Below are 14177 nucleotides of genomic sequence, written 5' to 3' on the forward strand. Positions count from 1 at the left end.
AAAGCAGCAATATTGGGGATGTTACCTTGTCTTAGGGGAGGTGGTTAGCCATTCTTCATGTTTTTCAAACGTTATTAAATAAGCTGCAATTTCCTGAAAAAGAAACAGAACATGGAATAAATAATCAGCTCACATTGGATCTAGGATAAAAATATTTAACATATTTAAATATTTAACTCCCTCAAATATTCTCCACCCTCTAAGAATGGGACTCCAGTCTTCACTGCTCAATACTATTCTCCATTTCCAGGGGGTTTATTTTTGTTGTTGTTGTTGTAACCATCTTTTTGCAACCTGCTACATAAAAATAATCAAAGTTCTTGGCTTCTGAAGAGAAGTCCGTGTCAATGTTAAAAAAAAAAAAAGTTTCTTCATGAAAAGAAAACACAGGAAATGATCTTGGATCCTAAATGTTATTAATTTGGGGGAGGGAAAAATGCTATCAACAGGTCTTCATTTATGCAAGGTTGTAACTGCCAAGTTTTAGTCTGTCTTTCTCCAAGGGTGGACTAATCTTTCATCATTGCAAGAGATGCCATGTTCTCTCAGCTAGAGTTTCCAAAACCCCTGAGCCAAATCACACAAGGAGATGCAAAAAAAGAAGAAGAAAGAAAGAAAAGATAAAACCACACACCCCCAAAAAAGAGAAGGCAATCTGTTAACCTTTTCCATCACAGAAGGTACCCCCTGATAACTTAATACATCGAGCCAACACTTCAGAAAGAAAAGCAAAGTCAGCAGAGTTAACAGCAAAGACAGAGAAAATGTGGGCACCTGAAGGTAAATTAAATATTTATAAACACAACAACATCACTGGAGACAGATTTACTGATTTATTAATAATTTCCATAAAAAGCCAGTGGGTGACATCAACATAAGTCATTGCTTCTGCTTTGAGGCATGATACGGCCCATTACTCCTAGATCCAAACTGATTTGCTAACATGAAATTGGCAAGTTTGTAAGTTAAATTAAGGTTGGGCCAACTAAGATGCATATTTCCCATGGATTCTATGGTGTTACCAAATACTAAGTGATCTCAGAGGAAACCAGAGAAGAGGCATAGGACCATAGCGTACCTACAACAAAGGGCCCTGGAGGGGTATTACCAAGAGGTCCAGAGTCAGTAAAGAAGGCAAGGGATCACAATACTTTCCTCCTTTTTCCACTAGTGAGTCTTGACCCAACATACTTGGTCATAATTGATTTTCAGTCCTTTTGATCAGAGGACACATTAAATAAGACCTTTTCTTAGCTTTGCTTAAGAATAATTATGAACCAAAAAAAGATGAACCACATCCCAACACTTCTACTCAATTGCAAAAGACAGTCATTTTGTCTACCTATGCCATAATCTAATGAATATTAAATACATAAAAGAATAATAGTAGGATACCAGCTTGTCCCTTGATTTAGTCAGCCTGTCAGTGGGCATTTTAAAAAGCCTACTGTGTGCTAGGCACTATACTAAGCAATGGAGATACAAAGAAAGGAAAAAGACAGTTCCTACTCTCAAGAATCTTGCATCTAATGGGAGAGGTGACAAGCAAACAACTATGTGCAAACAAGCTGCATACAAGAAAAATAGGAAATATCAACAAAGGGAAAGCACTAGAATTAAAAGGGAAACTTGGGGAAGGGTTGACTATCTAAACTCCATCAAATAGAATATAAGAAGACTGGGAAAAAACAAAATAATAAGAGAGACAGCATAGCATAGTAGATAAAGAGCCAGTAGAATTAGGAGAATGTAGGCTCAAGTTTCAACCCTGACAACACAGCATGTTAGCTGTGCGAGCTTGCACAAGTCACTTAACATGTCTTTGCCTTCAGGCAATTCTCTAACACCATGAGGTACCAAGTAGTAATTGGTTTGCATTGGTACAGAGAGTTACCTCACTGACAATTCCCTGCACCAATGAAATAACAGCTCCAGTCAATTACCATTACTATTGTTTTGGTGAAGTTTCAGTTGAGAAAGTATACAAATAAAACTTCATACAAAGTTAACAAAGTACAGGTCCCATCATCTCAACAGCTATAGAAAGATCAATACTTCCTCGCCCAAAAGGACCAAAAGATAAATATATGCTCTCGGAGTATGTGATAAACAAGTTAAAATGTTACAGAAACACTTCTGTTAAAAACAGATTTCACTTCACTGAGCAGCACTATAGGCTGAAAATATTTGTATATGTTTGTTTTGCACATTGTCTCCCCCAATAGATTATAAACTCCTTGAAGGCAAGAATGGTCTTTTGCCTCTTTTTGTATCCCTAGCACATAGCACAGTGCCTAGCACTTAGTAGGCACTTAATTAATGTTGACTGATTGGTTGAAAATAGATAAATGTCTCTGGATTAATTTAATGTCACAAGTCCCCCCCCCCACCACCCCTTTCCAGGATACAGTCAATGAAATGGCTAAGATACAACAGGGGAATCAAAAAGTCTTCCATAGGTGACATCCTGAAGAACTCAACCACAAGGGTGTCACAAAAATGTGCCAAAATAAATGGCCCATTAATTGGGGAATGTCTAAATAAATTGTGGTTGATTTCTGATAAAGATGATGCTGTGAAAGGTCACAGAGAAGCCCAGATTCCCCAAGGGCATTCCAGCAAAGATGAAAATCCAAGGAGAAACAATAGAAAATGCCTTCTTCTAGCCCAGAACTGCACAAAAATATATCTAGAAGCCTTCAGGCACTAACGAAAAGGGTTCTTCCAGGAAATCTCTCACAGACACAGGTAAACAAGCCAGAAGCCTGTTAACATTCAGTTCCAGGGTCACTTGGAACATTCTTTGTACACGTGTGGAGGTGGTGATGGGAGGGGAAAAGGAGGAGGAGGAAGTTCAAAGTGAATGGATGTGTAAGCTCCAGGAGTCTCAAAAACCCACAGTGCTCCTTCCCTGCTGCCTACAAATATGTTCATGTCTCTTTCATGCTTAAAAATCTTTCACTTGATCCTACCATCCCTGCGTTCATTGTCCTATACCTCTCCCCACACTTCTTGGATAAACTCCTTGAGGAAGCCATCTACAAAAGGTGTCCCTACCTCCTCTCATTCTCTTCGAAACCCTCTGCAATCTGGCTTTTACCCTGATCAATCAACTGACACAGTTCTTTCCAAAGTTACCAATTAGCTCTTAATTGCCAATCTAATGGCCTTTTATCAATTCTTATCTTTCCTGACCTATCTGTAAGCCTTTGACATTGTTGATTGGCAGCTCTTCTTGGATCTGCTCCAGGTTTTGTGACACTGCTCTCCGCTGCTCCTCCTCCTACATGTCTGACCATTCAGTCTACTTTGCTGTATCTTCATCCAGATAATTCCCACACACTGCAAGAGTCCCTCAAGGTTCTGTCCTAAGCCTTCTTTTCCCTCTAGTCTATCTCACTTGATGATTTCATCAACCCATAGGTTCAACTATCATCTTTTTACATGATTCCCAGATCTATATATCCAGCCCTGATCTGTCTCCTAAGCTCCAGTCCCATATTGCCAGGTACCTTTTATATCTCTCTAACTAGATGTGCTATAGGCATCTCAAAGTCAACATGTCCAAAAGAGAATTTATTATCTTTTCCTCCAAACCCTCTTCTCAATTTTCTCATTACTCTCAAGAGCCCTACCATACTCCCAGCCACCCACACACAAAGCCTTGGTGTAATCCTAGAATCATTCCGACTCACCTCACATATCTAATACATCATCAAATTCTGTCATTTCTAACCACAGCATCTCTCATATATGTCTCCTTTCTACTCATACAACTACTACTCTAGTTCAAGCCCATGTCACCTGCCTGACTAATGAATGTTGATGTAAGATATTAAATAAAAAATTAGCAAAGAGGCCTTAGAAACATATTTAAAAGATTATATACCATGCTCAGTTTGAATTCATAGCATAAATGTAGAGCTAGTTTAATTTTAGAAAAATTATAAATATAACAGACCACATTAATAAGAAAAAAATTAAAGAACATAATTATATCAATAAATGAGGAAAATACTTTTTTTGACCTCATTGATGTTCAGGTTTTTTTTTTGTTTGTTTGTTTGAGGCAATTGGGGTTAAGTGACTTGCCTAGGGTTACACAGTCAAGTGTCAAGTGTTTGGTCTGAGGCCAGATTTGAACTCAGGTCCTCCTGACTTCAGGGCCAGTGCAGGAAAATACTTTTGACAAAAATTGGACATACTTCTGTTTAAAATCCTAAAAAGCATAGGAAAAAATGGACTTTTCCTTAATTTGTTAAATAACATCTAAAATCAAGAGCCAACACTATATGTAATAGAAAAACACTAGAAGTCTTCCCAATAAATCAGGGATAAAACAAAGATATTCATTATCACCACTATTATTTGGAAATTATTTTGGAAATGCTAGCTATAAAATACAAGAAAATTAAGTTGAAGGAATAACCACAGACAAAGAAAAAATAAAATTATTATTTTTGTACATGATGTAATGATCTAAACAGAGAATGCTACAGAGTCAACTGAAATTTTATTGAAACAAGAATGTCAGCAAAGTAATGGGTTATAAAATAAACTCATATAAGTCATGAGCCTTAAAGCATATATTAAATTAGAACCCCAAAAGGAAGAAATAGAAAGCTAAATTCCATCAAAATATCTATGAAATGTATAAGGGAGTCCACCTATCAATATATACCCAGGAATTATATGGATATAACTACAAAACATTGTTTACAGAAATAAAAAATAGATTTTAATCATTATAAAGAATTACTTATTCATAGTTCAGCTGTGTCATTGTAAATTAAAATGACAATACTACCTTAATAAATTTACATATGTGGTTCTATACAAAAAAATACAAAAGAGTCACTTCATGGCTCTAGAAGAATAATGATAAAATTCATCCAGCAGAATAAAAGGTCAATAATCTCAAAAGAAGAAAATATTTTTTTAAGTAGGAAGGGGACTTAGCAGTACCATATCTTACACTATAATACAAAGCAATAATCATCAAAACAATTTGGTGCTGGTTAAAAAATCAGAAATTGTTCACTGGAACAAACTAGAAATGCAACAGACCTAGTAGCATAGGGTTTGATATACCCAAAGACCCCAACTATTGACATAATGACTCATTGGTCAACAAAAACTTTTGAGAAGACTGGAATGCAATCTTTCAGACATTATGTTTACATCACATCTCACATCATATTACCTCAACAAGCTCCAAATGGAAATGTAAAAGCTGCATAACAAACCAATTGATGCATTCAGGAAGAAGATACTTTTGATACTATAGATGGGGGCAGGGGAATTTTGACCAAAACAGGGAGAGAAAGATTCACAGGCAATAAAATGGACAGACAGAGACAAAAACAAGCTGGCCAGATTTGAAACTAAAATGTTGAATTTTTATATATTTCATTAAAGAAAACAAGCTGTATGTAATAGAAATTAGCAGTCACATACACTATCCTCTATCTGTTCTTTGCACATAGGAATGTTCATGTCTAAAGAACAAAAACATGGGCAGCTAGATGGCACAGTGGATAGAGTGCCTGGCCTGGAGTCAGGAAGACTCATCTTCCTGAGTTCAAACATGCCCTCAGACACTGACTAGCTGTGTGACTCTAGGCAAGTCTCTTAAACCCTGTTTGCCTCAGTTTCCTCATCTGAAAATGATCTGGAGAAGAAAATGGCAAACAACCCTAGTATCTTTGCCAGGAAAATCCCAAATGGGGTTACCAATAGGTGGACATGACTGACAAACAACTGAACAACAACAAATAACAAAAAATTAAGTTAAAAAATCAATTATGGTACATAAATGTCATAAAAAATTACTGTCATAAGAAATTGTGCATATAAGGAATTCATAGAAGCATGCAAAGATTGACATGAACTGATGCAAAATAAAGCAAGCAGAACCAAGAAAACAGCATGCACAATTATTCCAACGTAAACAGAAAGAAAGAACAACAACCAAAAAAAAAATCAAAACTGAATGCTCATAATGAGGCATTGTTTACTTTCTTAGAGAACCAGGGAGGCAGGGTGACCTGATGGATAGAGCACTGAACTCTGAGTCAGGATGGTGTAGGTTTAACTCTCACTTCAGGCACTTAATAGCCTTATGACCCTGGGCAAATCACTTAAGCACTCTGAGACTCAGTTTCCACTTCTGGAAAAATTGAGATAACACCTACTTCTCAGGGTGATTGTGAGGACTAAATAATATATGTAAAATGCCCTGCAAATCTTAAAGTATTGTAGTAGTGCTAGTGATGATGATGATGATGATGATGTTGATGATGATGATGATGATGATGATGGAGAAGAGCACATCATCAATTAACCAAGTAAGAAAATTGACCTACATGATCTCTAAGACACTTCAGGCTGAAGATCCTAGATGGATTTTTTATTTAATGTCAAAAGGATAAAATAAATCTCATCTTCTCTGGCAAAAATGACCTTCTCATGATCTATTTTGTATTCCAGTTATTAGTGTATGTGAAGAATCTTCCCTACTAACTGGAAGTTACCTGAAGGCAGGAACTCCATCTTACTTATCTCTCCCCTGAGACTTCACACAGTGCTTGGCTTCTGCCTCTATTATGAACACATGTTATTTGTTCTCTACCCTTTTACGAAGGCAAATGGAAGTATATCTTTAATGTATCAGATAAATATTAGAGAACTGTTGACACTCCAAGAGTCTGTAACTTATTCAGGGTCACACAACCTTTAAGAGTCAGAGAATTTTGAACCCAGACTTTCCTGATTTAAAAAAAAAAGGTTAAAACCCCGTAATTCCAAACCATTCTTAAGTTGCATATGAGAACACGGACCCAAAGAGGTTAAGTTTGGCCATAGGTCATAGAATGAGTTAACAACATTGCCATAGAACCCGTGTCCTGACTCCATGTCTTAATTTGCATTTTTCTAATCATTAGTGATTTAGAGCATTTTTTTCATATGACTACAGACAGCTTTGCTTTCTTCTTCTGAAAACTACCTCTTCATATCCTTTGATTATTTATCAATTGGTGAATGACTCATATTTTTATAGATTTGACTCAGTTTTCTATATATTTTAGAAATAAAGCCTTTATCAGAAAAACTAGCTGTAAAAAAAATTTTCCCCCAGTTTTCTGCTTTCCTTCTAATCTTGGTTGCATTGGTTTTGTTTATATAAAACCTTTTGAATGTGATGTAATCAAAATTAGCCATTTTCCATCCCATAGTACTCTATCTCTTGTTTGGTCAAAAATTCTTCTCTTATCCATAGATCTGACAAGTAAAATATTTCACGCTCCCCTAATTTGCTTACAATATCACCTTTTATGTCTAAATCATGTGCCCATTTTGACCTTATCTTGGTACAAGGTATGAGATATTGCTGACTCCAAGTCTTACACGGAAAAATTCCCAGCATGAGGATCTGGATTCAGATTCTGCCTCTGATGTTTACTTTCTGTGTAACCTCGAACAAATCATTAAACATCCCCACACCTCAATTTTCCTTATTAAGATGAGGGGGTTGAACTCGATGGTTTTTTATATCTTTTCCAGCTCTACATTTAGGACCTTATAATATTTTTGTCATACCAGATTTCTTCTTGCATCTGAGATTACCACACAGATCCTCTCTGACTGATCATCACTTTCTGGGGACATGGGAAGGCTCTCTCTGGCCTTCTCCAGTGGCCATGAAACCATTCATTCCTCCCTCCCTTCCTGAATCTCTCCACATTCCTCCATACTGCCTTGTAGCCAACTGGTCTCATTCATATGTCAAGACGAGAGAACTCGCCTTGGGTGCCAAAGTAAAGACTGTCCAGCTTGCAGATTTTAAATGTTTAGTTTGTTCCTTTGATGTTCAAGAAGAAAAATTGTCTCTGTAGAGCAATGTCAGCGGCTTTGGAGAGGGAATTTCCCTTAAAAGTGATCCTACACATTTCCATTATTGCATCCTTGGCATTTGGCTCCTTCTCAGGATAGTGGGCATGTAACCCCAGTATGGGGGAGGGGAGGCATCAATCAATAATCAACAAATCAAAAAGAATTTATTAAGCCCCCACTCTATGCCAGACGCTGTATTAGATGCTAGAAATACAAGTACAAAGAAAAAAATCTCTATTTATACTACATAGATATATACATAGCACAAATGTAAAATTTAAAAAGACAAAGTTGCTAAATACAAGATAGTTTTAAAGGTCAGTCATTACCAGTGGGGGAGATCAGGAAAGGTTTCATGTAAAAGATGATGCTCAAGCTGAATCTTAAAAGAAAAGAAGCACTCTCTTTAAGTGTCAACAATGTGTCAGACACCATGTTAGGTGCTCAGTGCTTTGTCGTGTCAACCAACTCGCTATCATGGCAGGGAAGGGAGTTTGACACGAGCAGAGAAGGGCCCCCTCATCTTGACATCACTTTATCTCTTCAGTCTGGATGGGAAGTCCCAATGCAAGAGCATTCCTATTTTTTCATTCTTCTTGCTCTAAGGTACAGCCATGCCTGATGGAATGGCTTCGGCTAGAAGAGGACAGCTCATTTCTCAGCAAGAGAGGTTCTGGGCCAAGAAGGTGAGGAAAGAAAGCTGCAGGGAAGGTAATGGCACTTTCCCACACACACAGGAAGTCTTCCTACAGAGACCAGATGACAGATGAATACTTGTTCATAGAAAGGGTTCTTTTTTCAGATAAAGGTGGAACCATGTAGCCACTGAGGTCACTTCTAAACATGAAGTTCTGTCCTATGATCATAAAATCAGCTGGTCTCTTTGTCAGAGAGGCAGCATAGCATAGATAGCTTGCTTGACTTGAACTCAGGAGGTCTTGCCTCAGACACTAGTGTGACCCTGGGCAAGTCACTTAATTTCTAGAGGCCTCAGTTTCTTCATCTTCAAAATGAGAGGAGGGAAGGGATTGGACTCAAAGGCCTCTAAGTTCCCCTCCAATTCTAAACTTATTATCCTATGTTCCTTCCTTCCAACACATCTTCCTGATTCCCTACCTCTGTTAATGATGTGCTCCATACCTGAACTCTCCTCCTATATGCCTATCTGAATCTTGCCGAGGCCAGTTCTCCTAACTTTCGTGACACGTTCCTCAGTCATTGCAACCTGCACTGAGCTCTTTGTTGGAATCCAAAAGACATGATGCCATGGACTCAGTGTTATAGCTAATGTGGTCACCAAAAAAGGCCTATATAATGATATAGGAAGGAAAGAAGGAAGGAGGAGGGGAGAGGAGGAGAGAGGAGGGGAGGGAAGAGGAGAGGAGAGGAAAAGAAGGAGGAGGGAGAGAAAGAGGGAAAGGGAGGGAGGAAGGAAAGCAAAGCATTTATTAAGTGGCTACTATGTGCCAGGCATTGTCCTAAGTGCTTTACAAATACTATCTTATTTAATCCTCACAATTATGATGGGAGGTTAAGTGCTATTATTATCCCCATTTTATAATTGAAGGAACTGAGGAAGACAGGAGTTAAGTGACTTGCCCAGGGTTACACAGTTACTAAGTGTATGAAGCTGGATTTAGAGGGTAGAGTAGGGAAAGGAAAGGGGGTGTTATTCCCAACAAAGGCTTTTATATTCCCTAATCAATATAGTCGAAGGACTATTGTTCCTTTTGCATCCAGGACAGGAAGCAACAATTCTGAATATTTCCTCTGAAGCCTAGAACCACCAACAATCTGAATTATAGGACCTTAATATTTGGAAGGGACCCAATAAATTTGATTCATACTAAAAAGTAGTCATCCAGCCATCCAGCCTTTGCCTGAAGGGTCCAGTGAGGGGAAACCTATCACCTCTTGAGCTAGCCCAACATATTTTGAAATAGCTCTAACCGCTAGGAAGGTTTTCCTGACATTGAGCTGCAAGTTGCCTCTTTACATATAACTTCTACTCATTGCTCTTAGTTCTTCCCGCTGGGGCCAAACAGAAGAGATCAAGTCCTTCCACAAGACAGTTCTTGAAAAACACAGAGAATCATTTTTCTTCTAAGTGATCTCTTCTTCAGGCTAAATATTCCCAGTTTCTTCGACCTAGATTCATATGGTATGAACTCAAGGTCATTCATCCTGGTTACCCTCCTCTGGACCTGCTTCAGTTTACCAATCTCCTTCCTAAAATGTGATCTTCAGAACTAAATGTGAAACTCTAAATGTGGTCTGACCAGGGCAGAGTGCAGAGGGATTGTCCGTTCCCTAGTCCTTGATACTATACCTCTCCTAATGCAACCTTAGATTGCATTACCTTCCTTGTATTATACTGCTCAGTTCACCAATACCCCCAAGCCCTTTTCAAAAAAAAATGCTGTCCAGTCATGTGTCCCCCATCTTGTACTCTTCAAATTGATTTTTTGAACCTACGTGTATGACTTTACATTTATCTCCATTAAATTTCATCTAATCAGATTCCACCCAATATTCTAACCTGTCAAGATCTTTCTGAATCCTGATTCCAGCATAGCTATTTTTCCACCTTTGTGTCATCTTCAAATCTCATAAGCATTCTGTCTGTGCTTTTATCCAATAATAAAGAGTTAAAGTCAAGGTCACTGGCCTATAATTTGCAAAATCAATTCCCTTCCCTTTTTAAAAAAAAACAGGACGTTTCTTTTCTCTAACTGTTCACACCCTCCAGTCCTCCATAGAATTTCAAAACTCAAAGACAATGATGATTCAGCAATCATATCTAGCAGGTCTTTCTGTATATTAGAATGTCATTCATTTGAGTCAGGTGATTTGAATTTAGCAATTGTAGCTATGTATCTCTTACTACCACTGTCTCTTATCTTGGATATAAACTCTCTATTAGCCATTTTTATTGTCCTTTCCAGTACTTGCTAAAACATCAAGGCACACTGAGGGAGAGACAGGAGGCATATGTGCTAGAGGACATTTAAACCATTACCATCACCCCCACTGCCCATTAGATGGCAGTGAAGGTTGCCCAAGAGTCTGCACCTGAGATCCCCAGGAATAGCACCACCACTGCCACTCAACCACTGATGCCACTTCCAGTCTGGCCTCTGCAGCCATCATCCACGGAATCAACTATTGGTTTGATGGAACCCAGCAACTGCCAGTAGAGATGCTACATCTCTGCATCCTCAGCAACCTAAGCTGCTGAAGACCTAGGGGGAAATGTTCTCACCACCAAAGTCTTTGGTCACATCAAATGGTTCATTAGAAATGGGCATGATTTTTCTCAATGCAAATAACAATTACAAATAACATTATAGAAGAAGCATTACTATCTGCTTTAATGATGCAACCCAAGTACCACAGGGCATTTCTATCTATCTTAAAGTTGAACTATCCTATATGTCTCCTCCTATCTCCCCCAAAAGAATGTGAGCTCCTTAGCACAGAGCTTTGCACATAGGAAGTGCTTGATAAATGCTTTTTCATTGATTTCATTCTGAATTTGAGCATGTTTGACACTATTCTTACAGGATTGTTCCATAACTTGCGCCATTCCTTCCATCTTCTGCACATTTTTGGAAATCCAAATCAGTTGTTGAGTTCCCTGTGCTTTAGACAGTTTCCCCCTTTCTTCCTCATCTGAATCATTTCTCTTAGTGTCTTCAGAATTCTACTTTTGTGAACTTTCTGTCACTCCAGGTGGATTTCCAAAGAACTTAAGTCCATATGAACCTACCTATCCTTTCTCTGAATCCTTTAAAATGGGTCCTAAAATCTGGGATGATACATGACATTGCATTCCAACCTTCCTTCTCTTCTATTACAAATTCTACAATATAATCACTTTCCCCGAACATTTTCACGATTTCCCAGGACCCACTAAAACCAACTGGAAATGTGGTGTTTATTTCTAAGGATCACATTTTAGGAAGGACATTCATAAACTGAAGCAGGTTCAAAGGAGGGCAACCATGATGAATGACCTTGAGTTCATACCATATGAATCTAGGGTGAAAGAAATGACGATGTTTAACCTGAAAAAAAGACTTTGGGGATCCATTATAGCTGCCTTCATATACTTCAAGAACTATCTTGTGGAAGAATTAGGTCTGTTCTACTTGGCATTGAAGGGGAAAACTCAGAGCAACTGATGAAAGTTTTGAAGAAGAAAATCTAGGTTCAATGTCAGGAAAACCTTCCCAACCTGATTCTGATACAATAGTTCCCATCTTCCTTAAAATCTGATAAGCCCATTCCTTTCAAACTGAACTCACACCACTAAATTGACTACCTCATTTCAGCTGGTGAGCCACCCCAACCCTCTCTTCCTATCTTCTAAGTCCAACCTAATCAGTAAACATTCTATCAAGCTAGTAACTTTGACTGTCTGCATTGGGAACCACTTATCTAAGTGACATCAGATGAAAACCCAACAAACGATACCCACCTCAGCCTTGCCCCAGGCACTAGGCCCTTGTCACCAAGAGATGGTGACGATGATAGACAGAGGGAAAGGTCAGATGAGTTGGCTTGAATGCTTTATTGCCTCAAATTAAACTAAAAAAAATTTGATGTTTATCCTCCAGAGTCCTGGTAATAAAAATGTCTGCAGTCTACACAATCTCAGATATTATGTACACACAAAATGGGTCTTTCGACCATGAGATAATAAAAAAAAAGTTTGTTTTTTATGAGAGTTCTATACAAGGGTTTTATCTGTATGGGACCAAAGCAAAGGGGGAAAAAAGCCAATGCTCTCCTAGCAGCTGGCCCCAGCATCTGCTCGAGCCACAAAATGCAATTATATTACTCCCAAACGAGAAGTAAAAATATCTTGTTTCCAATACTCTTGGTTTTAAGACTCATACTTAATGTCCTCTGGGTATTTCAATGGTGCCAGATCTCTGTGTTATGTACTTTATTAGAGTTGTGTGAATGTCATATTAATGACTTCTAACCAACATGTTTACACTGAAGATAAATTCTCCCAGAATCCACTGCACACCTCACTTTGCAAACTATAATTGGCCAGTAATTTTTAAAACAATAACCATTCAGGGTCTCAACACATGGTGTCTCTCTTTCCTCTTCCTCAAAAGGTTTCCTACACAGTGTTGACCCATGTCTAGAAGGACAAGAGTTCAAATTCTAAACTTTGATAACTCAGCAAGTAGGACTTATCTAGAAATCCCTGTTTATTACTGACAAGGTTGGTTATGAAGTAGGAGGCTGAGGTTAGGACTTCACTAAAGATCTGGGAACACTTCTCTCTGGATAAATAACCAATCCATGAATATCTAGGGGAAGCTGGCACCCACTGAACAACAAGGTTCTATGAGTGGGGTTTAGATCATTATTTTTCTCCTAGTGTCAGGCAAAATTAAATATATAATCATTTTTATTGAAATTCTTAAAATTTTTTATTGAATTTTATTTTTTATGATGACAACAAAGAAGGTAAAAGAGGACAAGGACAAGGAAGAAGAGAAAGGAAGAGAAGAAAAAGAAAAAGGCACCACCCCATAATTCCTCTAGCTGACATTTTTCTTCAGCATTTCCTAGATCTCTTCTTTGTTACTGTCACATTCTCAGAATCCTTTGGACTTGAAAGGAACCTCAGCAATCATCGTGGCTACCCTCCCTTGAAAGAGAATCTTCTCAATGACGATCCCAAGAAGTGGTCAACCAGCCTCTATTTGAAGATGATCAGTGAAGGGGGAAGTCACTACCTCTCAAGGTAGCCTTTTCCAATTTAGGAGAGTTTGAATTGTTAGCATTTATTGATATTTTTTGAAGCATTTCATTGAAGCATTTTGAAGCATTTCTTTGTATTTTTTCCTTCTGTCTCATAGTTATAGGCAATATATATCATATGACAGGCAAGTCATGTAATATCTTAGAGGTCTAGCCAACTCTATCTTCTTCTTAGAGAAGAATCCCTTCTCTAAGAGAAGGTGACAATTTGCTTTGGTAGAGGGAACTTCCTCCTCTAGGAGTTCCTAAACTAATGAAATCATAGATCCAGTCTTTATTCTCATCTCCCTAGCTCATATAATATTTATTTGTGTACATGCTATAGCAACCCTCTTATACTGTAAGCTGCTTGAGAACAGGGAGGGTCTGGGTCATATTTCATCTTTTTTTATCCCATGGCCAAGAGGTCAGTCAACAAGCAGATAAGTGCTTACAAATGTTATCAGGTTTACTGCTAAGTGCTAGGAATAAAAAACAAAGATTAAAAAAAAACAGTT

The 14177-nt window shown here is 38.1% G+C and overlaps 1 protein-coding gene across 1 annotated transcript in view; it reads right to left on the reverse strand.

Moving 5' to 3' along the window:
- CAMTA1 (calmodulin binding transcription activator 1) overlaps nt 1-14177 on the reverse strand; it is a 1293563-nt gene that overhangs the window by 893494 nt on the left and 385892 nt on the right. The window contains exon 6 of the mRNA XM_027843932.1: nt 26-93. Coding sequence (XP_027699733.1) covers nt 26-93 — 68 coding nt within the window. The remainder of the gene's footprint in view (nt 1-25; nt 94-14177) is intronic.

Source organism: Vombatus ursinus, unplaced genomic scaffold, assembly GCF_900497805.2.
Source record: "Vombatus ursinus unplaced genomic scaffold, bare-nosed wombat genome assembly UNPS02014932.1, whole genome shotgun sequence".
NCBI lineage: Eukaryota > Metazoa > Chordata > Mammalia > Diprotodontia > Vombatidae > Vombatus > Vombatus ursinus.